We start from the raw sequence: 18,110 nt of genomic DNA, 5'->3' as shown, positions 1-18,110 counted from the left end.
TCCTGCCTGGTCCTGCAGCCCTTTAGTCCCAAATAAACAAACACAGGCTTATATTAATTATAAACTGTTTGGCTGATGGCTTAGGCTTCTTATTGGCTAGCTCTCTCTTAATTATTAACCCATTTCTATTAATCTGTGTATCTCCACATAGTCTTGGCTTACCCGCGATGCCTGGGTCTCTTGCTTCCTTGGTAGACACATGGGGTCTCCCTGACTCAGCCTACTACCTTTCTCTATCCCTGTTTGGATTTCCCACCTGGCTAATCCTGCCTGTCCCTTGGCGGAAACAGCTTTATTCATCAACCAATAAGAGAAACATATATTCACAGCATACAGAAGGACATCTCCCATTACCAGAACTAAAAAATATGACTAATGTTTCTAGTCAGCTTACTCTGGGGTCCCTTATCTGCCCCTTCTGAAGCTGGAATTCCAGTCTAGCCACCACACACACGTGGCATTTCCGTGGTCTGAACTCCGAACAGTGAGCACTGTAACTGCAGAGCCTGTCTACATTTTAGATTTGGTACCCACTAAACATTTACCTAACTTACAAGACAATTAAGGGGGGGGGAGCACAGGCCAGAAGGTCAAGTAGAGGAGAGATCTGCAGAGCAGAAGTGCTTGGAGGCAGTGAGGTCATCTTCATGGACTTTGTTGTCATTTATGGTAATGCAGGAGTGGCGTGCAGATGGACCAAATTCTATGAGAAAGGGACATGATGACAGCACACACACCAAATAAGTCCTATACTTTCAGAAGAGTTGACTCCTAGCCTAAGAGTGGCACTGGGGTCCACAGGGCTCAAAGTCCCTATCCCAACAATACACAGGAGTAGCAGAGGAGCCTTCTAGAAGGAATACAGGGATGATGCCTCTACCTTCCCCTGTGAGTGTCCTAGGTAGGGACTGCTGCTGTCTTCTGCATCCTAGCCCTTATTCTCAAGAACTGAGCTCAGCTGTTGTTCCATTTTCCAGGGCCACCGGTGGCCTATGAAATGGCCACTGATGGCCTGTGGATACCCTCAGTAGACATAGCAAGTTATTCCTCATCTTTTTATCTGCCCTGTGCTTCTCCACATGGACCAGCACTACACACACACACACACACACACACACACACACACACACACACACACACTCACTGGGGGTCCAGAGTTGGTCCCTGGGAACAAGTTTTGTTGTTGTTGTTGTTGTTTTATTTGTTTTTTGAGACAGGGTTTCTCTGTGTAGCCCTAGCTGGCCTGGAACTCACAGAGATCCTCCTGCCTTTGCCTTCTGAGTCCTGGGATTAAAGGTGTGTGCCACCACTGCCTGGCTTTCTAGGAAGTTTTAACGTCTACCCACAGGCTCCCTAGTGCTTGTGACAGAGGTGGCCCTTTTGCACTCAGCTCTAAATATCATCTTATCACAGGCTACTTGGTTCACAGAATCCCTCCTGTCCGTCCAGTTGTTGACCTGGTCCTCCCTCCACAATCCAAGTCTGTGTGGGAGCTGAGGCTGCGTGTGCCCTGTCACCACATATCCAGGATCACCCACTGAGGAAAGTCCCTTTCAACATCCAGCTCCTCTCTCAGCTCCATGGTCCTCCTTGAGGTCTATTTCTCCTACTGCCTTCAGTGTACCCCCTCCACACCCACCCCAGCCCCTGCTACCTGTCCCTGGCCCCTATGCATCCTGTCTTTGGTTAGCCAGAATCTGTGCGGCGACAGCTCCAACAGAAAGAGTGACTTTTCTTTCCTGGGTTTGGTCAGTTCTTCCAAACTCAGAGGACAGGAGGGAGTGGGGCCTTCTTGGGCCAGCATCTGGGAACTTCTCCACACCGTAGCTTATACGAGACTCAGAGGGCTTTCTCAGGCTGGCCAAGGCCCGACACAGTGGAGCCCATGGGTCAAATGAGTTGCAACCTCGACTTTGGATAGTCCGTCATCTTCTACGGAAAAAGCAGGACAGACTTGTTTATAGTTGTTGAGAACAGCCAGATAAAACACTCTTAGAAGGGAATATGACAAAATATATACAGTAGAGCAAAGACACGGAAAAAATTGTGGTAAAATATACACAAGAAGTTTACCATCTTAACCATTTAAATGGATGGTTCAGTATTGTGACAGTTCATTTTCATTGTCAGTTTGACTGGATTTGGAATCACCTGGGAGACATTCTTCTGGGCATCTCTGGAGTATATGAGAGGGATGACCCACTCTGAATATGGGCAGCACCATCCCCATGGGAGGGAGTACTGGACTGAATAAAAAAGGAGAAAGGTCAACCGAGCCTCAGCCTTTCCACCCTTCTGCGTCCTGTCTGCCCAGGTTCAAGGAGCTGTGGCTGCACACTCCCATCACCGTGAACTCTGCCACCCCCCACCATCCACCGTAAACTCTGCCATCCTCACCATCCACCGTAAACTCTGCCACCCCCCACCATCCACCGTGAACCCTGCCATCCCCACCACCATCCACTGTGAACTCTGCCATCCCCCCCACCATCCACCGTGAACCCTGCCACCCCCACCATCCACCGTGAACTCTGCCATCCCCCACTTAAATCAAGAGCCTCTTTCCTTATATTGCCTCTAACAGCTGTTTGGTCACAGAAACAGGGAAAAGTAACGAATATAAGTATTATTAAAGATAATAATTGTTCAGTCAACCTCCAGAGCTTTTCATCTAAAAAAAAAAAAACAGAAATTCTGTACTCAAGTTCCTATTCCTCCTTCCTACAGAACCTGGTGAAAGTGCTCTCAAAAATGTATACATGTGCTGGGCATACAGCTTTAATCCCAGCACTCAGGGGCAGAGAAAGGCAGATCTCTGCAAGTTCAAGGCCAGTCTGTTCTACAAAGTGAATTACAAGGCAGCCAAGGCTACACAGAGAAACCCTGTCTCAAGTATGTGTGTGTGTGTGTGTGTGTGTGAGTGTGTGTGAGTCTCTGTGCCTGTGCATGTGTGTTTGCAAAAGCTCTCCTCAAATGCCATCCTCAGTAATGCCACCTATCACAGATGACTGTGACACCAGGCATTGTTCCACGGGTCCTGAGGACTGAGTTGGATTCCATGCTCACAAAGCAAGTATCCCCCTACTTTTTTCTTCTACATTTGCTTATTTGCATTTCCACATTTTCTATAGTGAATGTTTATTATTTGTTTGTTTGTTTGTTTTTTGGTTCTTCGAGACAGGGTTTCTCTGTGTAGCTCTGGATGTCCTGGAACTTGCTGTGTAGACCAGGCTGGCCTTGAACTCAGAGATTTGCCTGCCTCTACCTCCCAAGTGCTGGGATTAAAGGCGTGTGCCACCCACCACTGCCCAGCAAGTGTTTATTATTTGTATAATTGAGTAAACAACAGATCTGTAACCGTTAAGATTTGAATATTATAACCCCCCCCCAAGCTTGTGTTGAAGGCTTGGTTCCCAGTGCAGCTATGTTGGGAAGTGGAGTTTTGAGAAAGTGATTGGGTCATAAGTTCTCTATGATGGATTCATAATTTCATGGTATTACTGGACAGTGACGGAAACTTCTAGAGGGAAGGCTAAGTTACAGGAAGTAGGTCACAGGGGGTATGCCCTGGGAGAAAAAAAAACCCAAAATGATGTATTTTTTTTCCTGCAGTGTTTTACTGCTTCCTGGCTACCATGAGATAAGAAACTTAGCCTCACCATGCATGCCCTTCTCTCTCACCACAGGTAGAAATAATGGAGTCAGCTGACCATAGACTGAACCCCCAGCCAAAAGAAATCTTTTTTTTTTTTTGGTGGGTACTCTCATTGTATAGCCCAGGCTAGCTTCAAACTCGAGATCTTCCTATCATCACTTCCAAAGTACTGAGATTATAGCTATGAGTCACCATGCCCAACTTCCTCCCACCTCTCAGGTGTCTCTGTCAGTGTGTGTCACAGTGATGTAAGACAGACTCCTGGAACAACCCTATACAATCTCTTCGCTGGACAGGCTGGGACCCTAGGGCACCAGTCGGCAGGTTGTCTACAGGGTCACTGTGCTGTCCATCCCCTAGCTGTGGATACCAGGTCTAGAAGGACAGGACCCAGCAACTTGTAGGGGAACACATTTCATCTATTAACGGGGTCCCTCCTGAGCACCAGGCTGTCCCTGGTTTCAGAATGGCATGAGATTTCAAGTATTGTCTCTGACCACCTAGCCCGTTTAGCAGAGCTGCATGTCTTCATTTGCATTTCGTTGCTGTGATAAAACACTAACCAGAGCCAACTTGGGGAGGAAAGGGTTTATTTCGGCGTACTGTCCACCATCACGGGGAACCAACGCAGGAACTGGAGCAGAGGCCATGGGGAACTGGGCTTACTGGCTTGCTCCCCGAAAGCTTGCTCAGCTTCTTTTTAGACAACCTAGGACCACCTGCCCGGGAGTGGCACTACCCGCAGTGGTCTGGGCCCTGCCACATCAGTCACTAGTCATGAAAATGTCCCGCAGACATATCCACGGGCCAGTCTGATGGATGTACTTCCTCAACTGATAGTCCCTCTCCCCAGGTGACATTAGTTTGTGCCAAGTAGATAAAGACTAACCCACACACTGTCTCTGCATGGCTGCTTCTGGTCCTTGGTTAGCCCATGTTTCTTCCTCCAGAGATCCCCTGGCTGACAGCATCTGGTTCATCTGGGGCTGCCAGGTCAGCCTGTCAGCAGGTGAGAAAGGCAATAGGCAGGGGGACTGCACTGTTCACAGGTTGGCCCTCTCCACGCCAAGACAAGCAAAGGATCTGCCCTAGGCAGCTTGGAGCAGGGGCCTGCGGATGTCAGAGGAAAGCAGGGTTTGGGAGTGATACAGATAATGTGAAGCCATCTATTGGTTGGTTTTTGTGCACACAGATGAAAACGCAGGTAGCACCGAAGGGTGATTCTGGCATGTCAGGGCCCCATCATTTTGCAAACAAGGAACCAAAACCTAGAAAGGAGGGGTGATTTGCTAGATGCCACAAGGGAACAAGCTGGTGACAAAGGTTGAGGCTAGATCCAGGTCCCTGGGGTCCCTGGGAACCTCTGTCACCTGCCAGCTCTAGCAGGCTCAGATTTCAGTGTAGACTAAGAAGCCAGGAAGCCAGTTCTACAGGTCAGAACCTATGGAACTTCAGAAGTCACCAGAATGACACTAGGCCCCCGTGGAAACATATACGCAGTTGAGACGAAAAAGGGATAATTGCCGAGGCCTAGGTGACTGTAATGGCTCTGGGGGTGGGGGAATTTAGCTGGGGGTCTGGGGTCTGGAGGTGTGTACAGCATGTGCCTGGCTCAGTGTGGGTCTTCTTTTAAAGTTTTTTTTTTAATGAGTATGTGTTATGAACACGTGGGTGCCTTGTTTTCTAATGAGTGTGTGTTATGAACACGTGGGTGCCTTCAGAAGTCATGAGAGAGTGTCAGATGAGCTAGAACTGCAGTTACAGGCAGTTGTGAGCTGACATGCGGGTGCTGGGACCTGAACTCTGGTCCTCTGGAAGCAGCAAGCATTAACTGCTGAGTCAGCTTTCCAGGCCTTCAATGCCAGTCTTTGACAATCGGGGTTCAATCCTCTTTTTCTTGCTGTTTCCCTCAACACTCAAACACGTGGGCAGGGTGAAAGTCACCAGGGTACTGATCCCAGTAGCTCCCCAGACTGCCTGGGGCCTTCTGGTCCAGGGGGTGAGCCTCCTTTCAGATTTTACTCAGGACGGGTTTGTTTCTTGCTGAAATCCTGGATCCCTATTCTCAGCCAGGGGTCCAGCCCTGCTGTTCCGGGAGCCCAAGTCACACAGGGTGCTGCCTGTGGTCAATCTGCTGAGGTTATGGGAGCCATGATAGCTTTGGTGACGGCGACGGCATTGGGTTCCCAGGCCCAGGGCTTGCCGGAAGGTCTCGCGGAAGCGACTGGACATGAGACTGTAGAGCACCGGGTTGGCGGCCGAGCCGAGGTAGAAGAAGACACCAGATACAACGTGCACAAATTGGAAGGCCAGGACCAGGCCCTCGGTCCAGTGGGACACCAAGCTCCACATGAGGCGGTCAGCATGGAATGGAGCCCAGCAGATGCCAAACACCACAACCAGCGCAACTGCAAGGACAGAGAAGACAGGCCTGTCCTGATCGGCATCACGCTTAGTGTTTGCGCCTCTGACTCACTGTCCTCCCATCCTTGAAGTGTACAGAAAAACAAAAGTGAACAGGATCGCCCAGCAACGGTGGCACACGCCTTTAATCCCAGCACTCGGGAGCCAGAGGCAGGAGAGTCTCGGAGTTCCAGGCCAAACTGGTCGCAAAGCAAGTCCCAGGACAGCCAGGGGCTATACAGGGAAACCCTGTCTGGGGGCGGAGTCTGGGAAAAAGCACAGTGGACCCAAGACAAACTTTCAAAAAGCCAGAAGCTCAACTCCTTCCCCAGACCCAAGGAGGCTCAGCTCCTTCGTTAACAACGACACTTACATAGCATCTTGGTCACCTGTCTCCGTCCCCTGTCTTGGAGCTGAAGTCTTCTGCTGCAGGTCTTCCGGGTCGCTGCAGTGTTCCTGCCCCCGACCTCCTCTTGAAGCAGCAGCCTCTCCCTCCGCAGCCGCAGCCCAATGAGCAGGTACAGCACACTGATGGTGGCCATGGGCAGGCAGAAGAAGAGCAGGGTAGTGGTCTGTACCACCACGTTGTAGAAGACTCGGGGACGCACCAGCGTACACACAGCTGAGTCAGGCACCAGTCCCCGACAGGGCACATACAGCTGCTGGAGGCCGTGTAGGCTGGTGTTGGGCAGAGAGAAAAGCACAGCGAGGACCCAGATGGCCCCCAACATGCGGCGCACGTGGGCCCGCGTCATCAGGGACTTGGCTTGGAGTGGGTGCACCACGGCCACATAGCGCTCCACACTCAGGGCTGTAACATTGAGCACTGAAGCTAGGCAGACGGTCTCAAAGAGCAGTGTTCGGAAGTAGCAGCCACTTGCACCCAGCTGGAACGGGTAATTGTGTCGCATCTCATAAAGCTCCAGGGGCAGGCCCACCAGGAGCACCAGCAAATCGGACACAGCGAGGCTGAGAAGGTAGAAGTTGGTGGGCGTGTTCATGGCCTTGTGGTGCAGGATGACGGTGCAGGTCAGCCCGTTGCCCACAGTGCCCACCACAAAGATCAGCAGGTACGTGGCACAGATAGGGACAAACAGCTCTGTCTGCTGTGGCCCCAAGTACTTCAGCCGCAGGGCCTCATCAGTCAGATTCAAGTCCTCAGGGTCAAAGTTTCCCCTGACCTCACTGCCGTTGCAGAACATGGGGCTCCTTGAACTATTTGGGGGTAGCTCTCCAGGGAAGATGGAACAATTGAAGCAGGGAGGAGTCTGTAGAATAGAGAGGTGCCCATAGGTCATTGAAGTAATCCCAGCTCTGTCCTGAGTCATCACACCGAGAGCACAGGCTGATATTCACAAGTCTCTGAGAAAGAGAAACACCTGCTGCCTACTCTAAAGTGCATTACAACTGCACTAAAAGTGTGAGCCTCGAAAATGATAAAGTACCCCGGGCAGTGGTGGCGCACGCCTTTGATCCCAGCACTCGGGAGGCAGAAGCAAACGGATCTCTGTAAATCTGAGGCCAGCCTGGTCTACAGAGTGAGTCCCACGACAGCCAGACCTACACAGAGAAACCCTGTCTCAAAAAGGAAAACAAAATAAAAAAATTAAATAAGTAGATAATAAAATTGGGGTAGTGAAATGGCTTAGCAGGTAAATGAGCTTGCCCCCACGCCGATGACCAGAGTTCATCCCAGAGAACACAGGAGAAATAAAGAACCAACTCCAGCAAGTTTTCCACTAACCTCTCTCTCTCTCTCTCTGTCTCTCTCTCTCTGTCTCTCTCTCTCTCTCTCTCTCTCTCTCTCTCACACACACACACACACACACAAACACACACACACAGACAATCATTTTTAAATGATGGTTGACCTTTTACTTGGGAAGTCATGATCTTCTGAAACTTTTGAATAAAGTTCTCCCAAGAACAGGCTTGGTCATCTCCTTTGGGTATCTACCTTTCAAGGATTTCAGGAGAGCCACTCGGTGTGGCTCTGGAAAGAGTGGGCACAACTACGGCATTGCTTGAACAACCAGGGCTCTGAAGCAAATCCCGGGGCGGACCTGACCTCCCAACTGCTGGGGGAAGATCCAGCTGTTTAGGCCACAAGAAGCATTGGGCAGACCTGACATACAGAAAGCTGTGGTGATCTTGGTGTGGAGAGAAAGCCACCGTAGGGGTCAAGTGAAGGAGTTAAAAGGCTAAAAACTGTACTTTGGCCCCAAATTGGTTCTGTTTTCTGTCATCTGAATTGTTCCCAGTCAAAATATCTGACATTCTTGGCTCCTTCTTCACCTGAGGTTCTGGCTACTTTAAACTCTGACCAAAAGAGGAGTTAGGAATGGGCAGGTGACCTCCCAGGTTCAATAAAGATGCCTCGTGCCTAGAGGAAAGGTCACCAGCGGCAGCCAGCAACGCCGAGACGACCCTGGTCAGAAAAATGACAGAAATAACCCGGTTGGCTGAGAGGTCTCCCCCACGACCCCCAAGTGCCCCACAGTGCTCCCTCGCGTCTCACTCTGAGAGTTGCACCTGTCGGACCACAGCGTTCTGGCCTGCATCCCGCTCACCTACCATGCCTTCTGCCCCAGAGGTCCTAGCTGCGTCCTGGCTCCAACACAGACAGACAGATGCTGAGCTGCAGGCGACTTGACAGCGGCCACGCTCCGGGCCAGCCCGGTGGCTCTGCTTGTTGTTCGCAAGATCGCCACTAGGGGACAATGCTGATCCCGAAGCTCCGAAAACTTATGAACCCTCTCCCAGACTCTACTTGCATCCAAACCATAATAGCTGTTCTACTCATCGGAAGCCAAGAGCGTCTTCTTTTCCCGGAGCATTCCCGTCTTCTTTTCCCATTCTGCAGGTGAGAAAAATGAGTCTGAGAGAGGAAGACCTTGGGACCTGGGTCTGACATGCTGTCCCCACCAACCTGCAATATGCTGGCTTTGACGTAACTTTGTTTCATGTCCATCAATTCTTTCTGCCCCCCCACGACGTTCAGACACACCTCCATACACACTCCTTCAGTCCCTGAAAGTCAGTAGTCCAAAGAATCTCATTTCTGTGGCCCTCTCACACTCAAGTCCCCAATACACACGGTCTCATTAGGAGCCTCCAGGCACTGGTCTCTCCAAGGAAATCTCCCTGTCTTGTGCCAGCACCTCCTCATACACTGGTCCTGTTCATGAGCCTCACTGGAGTCCACTTCTTCATCCGAAAGAACACACAAGACTCTAGTCTGGTATCAGACTCACCATCCACACATCTGTCTCCAATGTTCCTTCAGCCTCCGAATGCCTCCTCATCCCTGCCAGTGTTCCCTCTACTCCGCCCCTTCAATGCCTGGCTTCTTAAGAACTCCATTTGTAAACAGTCCTGGCATAGAGAGAGGTTGTGGGAAACTCAGGGCACTTGTTCCTCAGAGTCCTAGGAGAAAGAATTCTGAAAGTCACCTGCCAGGCTGCAGATGGACCAACCAGGACTAAGGACTGCAAGAGAAAGGTTGCTACTGAGACAGATGAGTGACAAGGCTCAGCACAACTCAGAAACAGGTCCCCAAGGCCTCACAGGGTGTGAGGAGTCTGTCTGACTCTGCTCCCATCGCTAGAACACAAACACACATGTAGCACGCACACAAGCATAGGTACACACACACATACGCGCGCGCTCGTGCTAGCCCCCTGTGTGCCTTTTGAAAATGCTCAGAACCCAGGATGGACGGGGAGTGTCATGGTCCTGCCTTACAGAAGACAGAGAGCTCGTACCACTCCAGATTCCTTTTGCTGGCTGTGCCATTTCCTCATATCTGCAGCCACCACGCTATAGGGCAACCCTGAAAAGGAGGGCCAGTTGTTTCCATGACTGCAGCCACATTCATGCTCTGTCCAGAGTTCCCTGGCCTGGGTCTGAGCTTGAGAATGGTCCATCAGAACCAGTGGCACTTGCTCTGTCCAGAGACAGCCTCTCCGGATTTTGTGACCGTGTGTATCCATTTCCTGAGCTTGTGGATGGTTGGTATCCAGCTACACCAAACCCAGATCTATAGGACAGCACTTATGCCAAGTCCTGATGCATGGGCAGGATGTGCAGGACCCCTGGAGCTAAAGTGAGTGCATAGTTCATACCCCTCCATTCCCTCCTGAGACCTACAGGGCCAGCTGCCTCGGCTCAGGTTCAAAGTAGAACCCACCTCCTCAGGCTGATCAGTAAGCTGATACTCCTGCCCTGCCGGCCCCTAACTGCTTATGCTTATGAAGATAAAACAAAGACAGTGAGCTTGGGGAAACTGAGGCATGGGACAGGAGGGAATGACGGCCCAGCAGTTTATTGGGACAGTTCAGAAGCTTTGGTTTTCTGGTGTTGTGGAGCAAATGCAGGGCAGGGAGCTGCAGTGACAGGATAGTCCCTAAGCCATGGCACCTCCCTGCCTGGATCCACCCAGTCAGGTCTGGACCAGGCTATGGTGAAGAGAGAGCAAGAGGGCCTTAGCCAACTCAGGGTTGGGGACCCCTCAGAAAGATGCATGCCTGGCCCATAGATATCCGTAGTTCTTGAGCCTCCAGGTCTGGCTGCACTCCCAAAAATCCAGCCACTTCCCCCAAGAGGGATGGCAAAGGAGGGCTGCGTCATGGTGATTACAGGCCTTGATCTTCAGGAGACCTGGAGGGAGTCCTCATCCCACACCACTCTGGCTATGTGGCCTTAGTTAAATCCCTTCCCACCCAGGCCCAACTTCTTAGTTAATAAGACAGCAAAACCAGCATGTCTCTCAGGAACATAGTGAGAGATAAGCAGGACCACGGGCTGGAGAACTTGCAGGGGAAGCTGAGGAGATGGTTCTGTGGCTAAGAGGACTTGTTGGTCTTGCAGAGGACCGGAACCCAGTTCCCAGCACCCACACAGTGGCTTACAACAACCTGTAATTCCATTTCCTGGGTATCAGACATCCTCTTCTGCCCTCCTCATGCACCAGGCACATGTGTGGTACACACACATACATGAAGGTAAACACTCATAGACATTGAAATTAATTAAATCTTAAAGTTATTTATATGCATGGTGTTTTGCCTGCACACATGTGAGGGTGTTGGGTCCCTAGGAACTAGAGTTACAGACAGCTGTGAGCCATGGGTGCTGGGAACTGAACCCGGGTCTTCTGGTAGAACAGTCAGTGCTCTTAACCGCTGAGCCATGTTTCCAGCCCTTAAACCTTAAAAGTTTTTTAAAGCCACTTTTAAGGTTGAACACTTGAGAAACAGTGGACCGTTCAAAACTCCCAGAAGAGTCCAGAAGCTGTTGGGGACTCTGGGCTTCTTGGGAGCTGCATTGAGTAGGATCTAGAAGGGCAGAGTCCCAGATGGGGGCAGAAAGAAAAGCCCAAAAATGGAGGACTCTACAACTACATGGTAGGGGCTGCCAGTTGAGGAGACCTCCAGCTGAGGAAACCTCCAGGGAGACCTCTGCCCCTGCTGAAGATGGAGACACTGGGACTTCTTGGCCTTGGCCAATCCACCACAAAAACAAAAACTGTATCCGCCAGAGTTGGAGGGACAGCAAGTGAGCCTCTTCCCTCTCTTGGGGCTCAGTATGTACACTAGGCCCAACCCCACTTGAAGTGGGAGGGCCTTTGGGACCTCACACTAGGGCAAGAAGAAAATACCAGGATCTTTGCATTGCTGGGACTGCATGGGCGTGTGGCAAGCTCTGACTGGCTACCCACAATGCTCTCCTGGCGTCTGCTCACCCAGGGCAATAGGACTCCACCTTGTCTTCCCAGGCAGACCTCTTGCATGTACATTCTGGAAGCCCCTTTTGGGATCTTGCCGTACATAAGCGTTCACAGTTACGATACAGGTGAGACTTTGGGATAAAATTCCAGGCCCCAGTCCCCTGCCTCAGCCCCTGACCAGGCCTGAGGATCTTGTTTGTCCATGGGGGTTCGAGGTGTCTGCCTTAGGGTTTCAGTTACTCTTTTAAGTTTTTATATTATGCCAACATAAAAATCACATCTGTCTCCATACTCTTGTCAGGTGTGGTACATGGGGCTGGGGTGTGGTGATAAATTATTTATGATCTAATAAAGCTTGCCTGAACGATCAGAATGCAATACAGTCATAGAAGTTGGGCAGTGGTGGCACACATCTTTAATCCCAGGGTTCAGGAGACAGAGGCAGATGGGTCTCTGTGACTTCAAGGTTATCCAGGGGAACACAAGAGTGAATCAGTCTGAAAGAGAAACAAGGTTCGTGCCTTTAATCCCAGCACTAGAGAGGTGTATAAGACAGGAGTTCAGGGTTTCATGCGGAATTCAGTCACAGAGATCTGCCTCTGCCTCCCTAGTGCTGAAATTAAAGGCATGCGCCACCACGACTGGCAGGAAGTGAGGTTTTTGTTTTTGTTTGTTTTTGTTTTTTCGAGACAGGGTTTCTCTGCAGCTTTGGAGCCTGTCCTGGAACTCACTCTGTAGACCAGGCTGGCCTGAAACTTACAGAGATCCACCTGTCTCTGGCTCCCTCCCAAGAGCCCAGAGGTTTCCCTCTTCGTTCCCAGAGAAGAGTGACGTGGGAAGGGACTATGAAGGACACGGAGGTGGGAGGATAGGAGCCCAGTCACCATGTACACACAGGCCAAAGGCTGCTCCCGAATCTCTCAGCTGTGCCTTCACAGGAAGTGCTCAAGTGTGTTTATTTGGAGGCGCCGTAAACACAGGGACCCATGGGCCACTTTAACAGGCCCTTGTTCAGAAGAATTCTCATACTCCTCCCCCCCAGCCTGGTAATGAGAAAGAATCCCCACCTCACAGGGCCCAAGACGCCAGGAGGACTCCAGCTTCTGCCTGTTCCAGATGCCATCCATTGTCTGAGCAGGAGGACTCTCCAGCGAGGCTTCGCAGTGAGAGAGCAGATCTTCGAGGACTGGCATGTGGCCAGGCCATGTGCTGTCCCGTCCCCTCTTAGACTTAAGGCCGCTCGAAGGGTGGGTGGGTGGAGAATGCACTGTCAATGTGCATTCCGAGGGCCATGCCTGGCTTAGTTTTGCAACCGCTGCTTCTCTCAGGGGGTCATGATCTGAGTCCTTGAATAGGGCTCCTCTCTGCTAGGAGACAAGGCTGTTTTTTTTTTTTTTTTTTTGGTTTTTCGAGACAGGGTTTCTCTGTACTGTTTTGGAGGCTGGCCTCGAACTCACAGAGATCTGCCTGCCTTGCCTCCCGAGTGCTGGGATTAAAGGCGTGCGCCACCAACGCCCGGCTCAAGGCTGGTTTTTAGTGTGTGTTTATTTGTTTTCATTTTTTCAGTTAAAAATAATGTCAGGACAGGCGTTGGTGGCACACGCCTTTAATCCCAGCACTCAGGAGGCAGAGGCAGGCGGATCTCTGTGAGTTGGAGGCCAGCCTGGTTTACAGAGCGAGTTCCAGGACAGTCTCTAAAGTTGCACAGGAAACCCTGTCTTAAAAGAGAGAGAGGGACAGAGAGAGAGAGAGAGAGAGAGAGAGAGAGAGAGAGAGAGAGAGAGAGAGAGAGAGAGAGAGAGAGAGAGAGAGAATGTCAAGGGCCAGTGAGACAGTTCGGTTGGAAAAAGTGCTTGCAGTACAAACCTCACAACCTGAGTTGTGGTGCCTGAGGGGTTCAGAAGAGGGAGTTGGATCCCCTGGAACTGGAGTTAGACAATTGTGAGCTGTCGTATGGGTCCTCTGGAAGCATAGGCAGTACCATCTCTCCAACTATTGCCACTTTTTTGGGGGGGGGTTCAAGACAGAGTTTCTCTGTATTGTTGTGGAGGCTGTCCTGGAACTTGCTTTGTAGACCAGGCTAGCCTAGAACTCACAGAGATCCGCCTACCCCTGCCTCCTGAGTGCTGGGATTAAAGGCATGTGCCACCAATGCACGGCTCACTAATGCCACTTTTAATGATGTGCCTGTCCAGGTTTTTTAATTGTTGTTTTGTATTATTTTTAGTTTTTTCAGACAGGGTTTCTCTATGTAGCCCTGGCTAGCCTGGTACTCACTCTGTAGACCAGACTGGCCTGGAACTCACAAAGATTCACCTGCCTCTGCCTCCCAAATGCTGGGACTAAAGGCATGTGCCGCCATGCCCAACTCTCTCTCTCTAGGCTTTAAAGCAAAGCCTCACCTTCCCTTCAAGGCCCTACTATGTTTAGAGTCTCCAAATATTGTACTGTTTCCGTCTAATGATCTTCCTCCCCCTTCGAGGCTGAGTCATATCCGTGAAACCTTTTCATTCTAATAAACCTAACCCTGAAGGGCAGTGTGAACTGCGTGTCAGCTTTCAACCACTGCTGCTCTTGCTTCAGTATCACAACAAGCTTCATACATGTGCCGTGGCATGTGCACTCCCAAGTGTACACACACACACACACACACACACACACACACACACACGTCAAGAGTCGATATTTGTTCCTCCTGCAATACATATGCAGACATGGTTATGTATTTGGGAACAGCCTCAGGTGTAGTTCACTGGCCTAGAACCCATGGCCCTCCTCTCTCTGCCTCCCCAGCACTAAGAGGATCATGGGCTCCCACTACAGGAACCAAAGTTCCTTAGGGGAAAAATAACAACAACAAACAAAAAAAACCACTCCACCTTCTCCTGGGCCTTCTACACGGCAGAGTAACCCACGAGAACATTGGCGCTGAGAGGATGGAATGCAGCAAGTCTGGAGCCTAATTATCTCAGGCTGCCTCTTAATGGCCACTTACGGCCTTCCCCTGTGTGTGACCTATCGTTTTTTGTGACCATTAGGTGAATCCTTCGGAATAAGTAGACAGTCCAACAAAAAGGCCAAGAGTGCCATCAGACAGCCTGAGAGGCCTGGCTGAGATTCCCTGACCTTTCTGTGACTCAGTCGCTTAATGTTTCAAACACTGTATGTGGAAAATGTCTTGATTTATGATTCTTTGTTCTAGTCTATAAAAACTTTGTGAAGCTGTTACCACATTTGGGACATAGACTGGGGGTGACCTGAATTTGTGTTCATGGGCCATGCTCACTCCTATCTGGCTCCAGAATAAACTATCCCTCATTCCCTTTGAGGTTTCTTTGCTTATTTTGAAGATTTGTTTGTTTTTAATTATGTGTCTATGTCTATGTGAGTGCTTGTCAAGTATGTCCTGGTACCCACTGGGGCCTGAAAAGGGTTCTGGATTTTTTTTAAAACATGCCTTCCCAGTGAGAAATCACTCCAAGCACTTAGAGATTAATAAAGGGAAACTTCTGGGTGATGCACAAAAAGGAACCAGCCTTAGACAGAAGCCCCTGTGCACACTGCTTCACCGTCCCCTTACACTTTGTGCAAGTAAACATCTTTTACAGGGACAGAAATTCCAAAGTTTGGCTGATTGGACAAATGGGGAGATTTATAATGTAAAACATTGTCACAGTCATCCCAAGAGAGACCGGGGTGTCGCCCCCCCCCCCCCGGGCAGCTGTCACCAGGGTCATCCTGCCCACCTGGCAGAATTATGCTCTTCCCCGTTAGAGGCAGTCACACTGATCTTGTCTAAGCTGCCTGCCTGGCAGAGGCACGCTCCTTTAGCTCAGTTTTACTTTTCGTAACTTAAAATTTTCTATGCAAGCTTACTAGTAAATCCTTTGGTTTTTTTTTGTTGTTGTTCTTTTTTTGTTTGTTTGTTTGTTTTTTCGAGACAGGGTTTCTCTGTGGCTTTGGAGGCTGTCCTGGAACTAGCTCTTGTAGACCAGGCTAGCCTCGAACTCACAGAGATCCGCCTACCTCTGCCTCCCAAGTGCTGGGATTAAAGGCGTGTGCCACCAACGCCCGGCTAGTAAATCCTTTGTAACATCAGTTTATCGCTTTCATTTCCTCCTTCAGGAGCCCCTGGAGCTAGAGTTATAAACAACTGTGAACCACCAGCTCCAAGCCTGGGAACCGAACTCAGGTCCTTGGTAAGTGCTCTTACCAGCTGAGTCCCTCTCCAGCCAGGGAACTGTGTTTCTGTGGGGATATCTACCATACCAGGCCTGTTTCCTGTTCACTGCTGCTCACCTGTCCCAGGCCAAGGCCTTTCTGGATCCCATCACTAGACAAGTTCAAGCCTGATAACTAAGGCACACAGATCACATACCTTGCTACAACCTCCACGAGGTCATGCCTACTGTGACTTAAGGTCCCTAGGCCCAGGGTGAGGAGCAAGAGGCCTCACAACAGTTCCTATCCTCACTGTTTCCCTCCTGTCTGCCTTGCTCCATGATGATCACCCTAAGGCTGGCATTTGGCCACGGGACAGGCAGCATTAGCCCAGGTTGAGAACTGGCTCCTATTCCGTCCCCGCCACGGTCCTAACTGAATGACCTGAAAGGATCGAAAGCAGAACACATTGTAGCATTAAAACACTCTGAGTGCCCTCTCTGCCCCCTTGGCCTGTGTGAGCCACAGATTCCTCCCGGGCCTCATTCCTCTCACTCATGAAGCAGGGGCGGCCATCTTTGCTCAGCTGCGAGGAGGGCACTTCATCCCCAGACACCTGGGAACACATGGCCCCTTTAATGAAAAACACATCACAGGAACACTTTGCCAGTGCAAATGTAAATAGCCTTTTGTCCCCAACCATCTGAGGGTGAGCCTGAAGCCCAGGCTACTGAGTACTTGAGTGTATGTTGTCTGTAAACAGGGTACTTCCTGGAGCGGACACAGCCGTCAGTATCAGGACCGCACTGTAGAACAACCTAACCGCAGACCCTCTCCAGTTCCGCCATTGAGCCTATCTGAAGCGAGCCTTTGATCTACCCCTCATCTTCTGTCACTCTGGAATTTTCTAATAAAAATACTTCTTTTTAAGTGTGTGTGTGTGGGAATATGCAGATACCAGAGGAAGCCTGAAGATAGCATTGGATCCCTTGGAGCTGGAGTTGTAGGCAACTGGGAACTGACCCTGGGTCCTCGGCTCTTAACCACTGGGCCATCCCTCCAGCCCCTGCCCCTTCCCTTCCTTCCTTCCGTGTTGTTCTGCCCCAGCTGCTGTGGGTGCGGGGAGGAGGCTCAAAATGCAAGATACCATCAGGTCAGTGCTACAGAGCAACCTCCCCATTTATCATTTTGTTTTGGACAGGGTCTCACCATGCAGCCCAGGTTGGTCTTTCACTCATAACTCTCCTGCCTCAGCCTCCCAAGGGCTGTGATTCCAGGCATGCTATTATCTTGGAGAATTAACTATTCTTAGGATGTTGGCAGACAGTAGTTCTGATCCCCCACTCCCTCACTTGTTAAACTGATCCTGACAACTGTAAGAATGGAATCCAGCGTCTGCTTAGGCCCTCCTCCCAGATACTGACAGGTACTGGGTGAGACATTATTTGTGGGTCACAGCAAGCCTGGCTGCTGCATCTTGCTGTAAACTTCCCCACTTATAGGAACAGATTTCCACTATTACTAAGTGGGCTCTGTTTCTCTTCAGAGACCCAGTCGTGCTGTCCGACTCGGGTGGGGGCACTCCTAGGAGCCCCTGCCCAGGCTGTTGTCTCTCTCTGTGTGCGCACGCATGCATGGTGTTAAGTTTGACAGTAAACGTCTTATTCCCGCATACACCATCTCAGTGTCCTCTTGAACCGCTTGCCCCGCCCAAAGTCTAACGGCTGTAACATTCTCTTATCACTAAGTGTGTGTAGTCATGTGAACGAGGATTGCATATTCCATTTAACACACAATAACCAACTGTCACAGCTCAACGATTCACACTATCCCAGGATGTGAGAGACTGAAGACAGAGGGCTAACAAAAGCAAGAGGCCACGCTGGTCTACACAGCGAGGTTCAGGCCAATCAGGTCTACACAGCGAGGTCCAGGCCACCCTGGTCTACACACCGAGGTCCAGGCCACCCTGGTCTACACAGCGAGGTTCAGGCCAACCAGGTCTACACAGCGAGGTCCAGACCACCCTGGTCTACATAGTGAGGTCCAGGCCACCCTGGTCTACACAGTGAGGTCCAGGCCCCTGTCTATACTGTTTCAAAACAAGAAAGTCGGGTGGTGGTGTCACACGCCTTTAGTCCCAGCACTCCAGAGGCAGAGGGA

At 50.6% G+C, this 18,110-nt stretch overlaps 1 protein-coding gene and 1 long non-coding RNA gene across 8 annotated transcripts in view; one reads left to right on the top strand and one right to left on the bottom strand.

The window, feature by feature from the left end:
- Window positions 1-1,669: 1,669 nt before the first annotated feature.
- Nmur1 (neuromedin U receptor 1) overlaps window positions 1,670-18,110 on the bottom strand; it is a 39,743-nt gene continuing 23,302 nt past the window's right edge. Inside the window, exons 1-5 of one of the 6 annotated variants that reach the window (XM_040753134.1) lie at window positions 9,313-9,463; window positions 8,633-8,915; window positions 6,432-8,486; window positions 2,152-2,246; window positions 1,670-1,932 (exon numbers count right to left, since the gene is read on the bottom strand). In XM_040753134.1, the coding sequence (XP_040609068.1) occupies window positions 1,891-1,932; window positions 2,152-2,246; window positions 6,432-7,386 (1,092 nt within the window). In that variant the 5' untranslated portion in view covers window positions 7,387-8,486; window positions 8,633-8,915; window positions 9,313-9,463 and the 3' untranslated portion in view covers window positions 1,670-1,890. The other 5 variants (XM_040753133.1, XM_040753128.1, XM_040753130.1 and 2 more) reach the window with 5 other exon arrangements.
- Window positions 12,877-16,877, top strand: LOC121142765. 2 transcript variants are annotated; one of them, XR_005879850.1, is made up of 3 exons: window positions 12,877-13,033; window positions 15,912-15,985; window positions 16,711-16,877. It is a non-coding gene; the product is annotated as an uncharacterized LOC121142765 (long non-coding RNA). The 2 variants fall into 2 exon arrangements; XR_005879849.1 differs by lacking the exon at window positions 12,877-13,033 and having other exon boundaries at window positions 15,803-15,985.

This window comes from Mesocricetus auratus, unplaced genomic scaffold (genome assembly GCF_017639785.1).
Source record: "Mesocricetus auratus isolate SY011 unplaced genomic scaffold, BCM_Maur_2.0 Super-Scaffold_100010, whole genome shotgun sequence".
NCBI lineage: Eukaryota > Metazoa > Chordata > Mammalia > Rodentia > Cricetidae > Mesocricetus > Mesocricetus auratus.
This window is presented reverse-complemented; position numbering and strand designations above follow the sequence as displayed.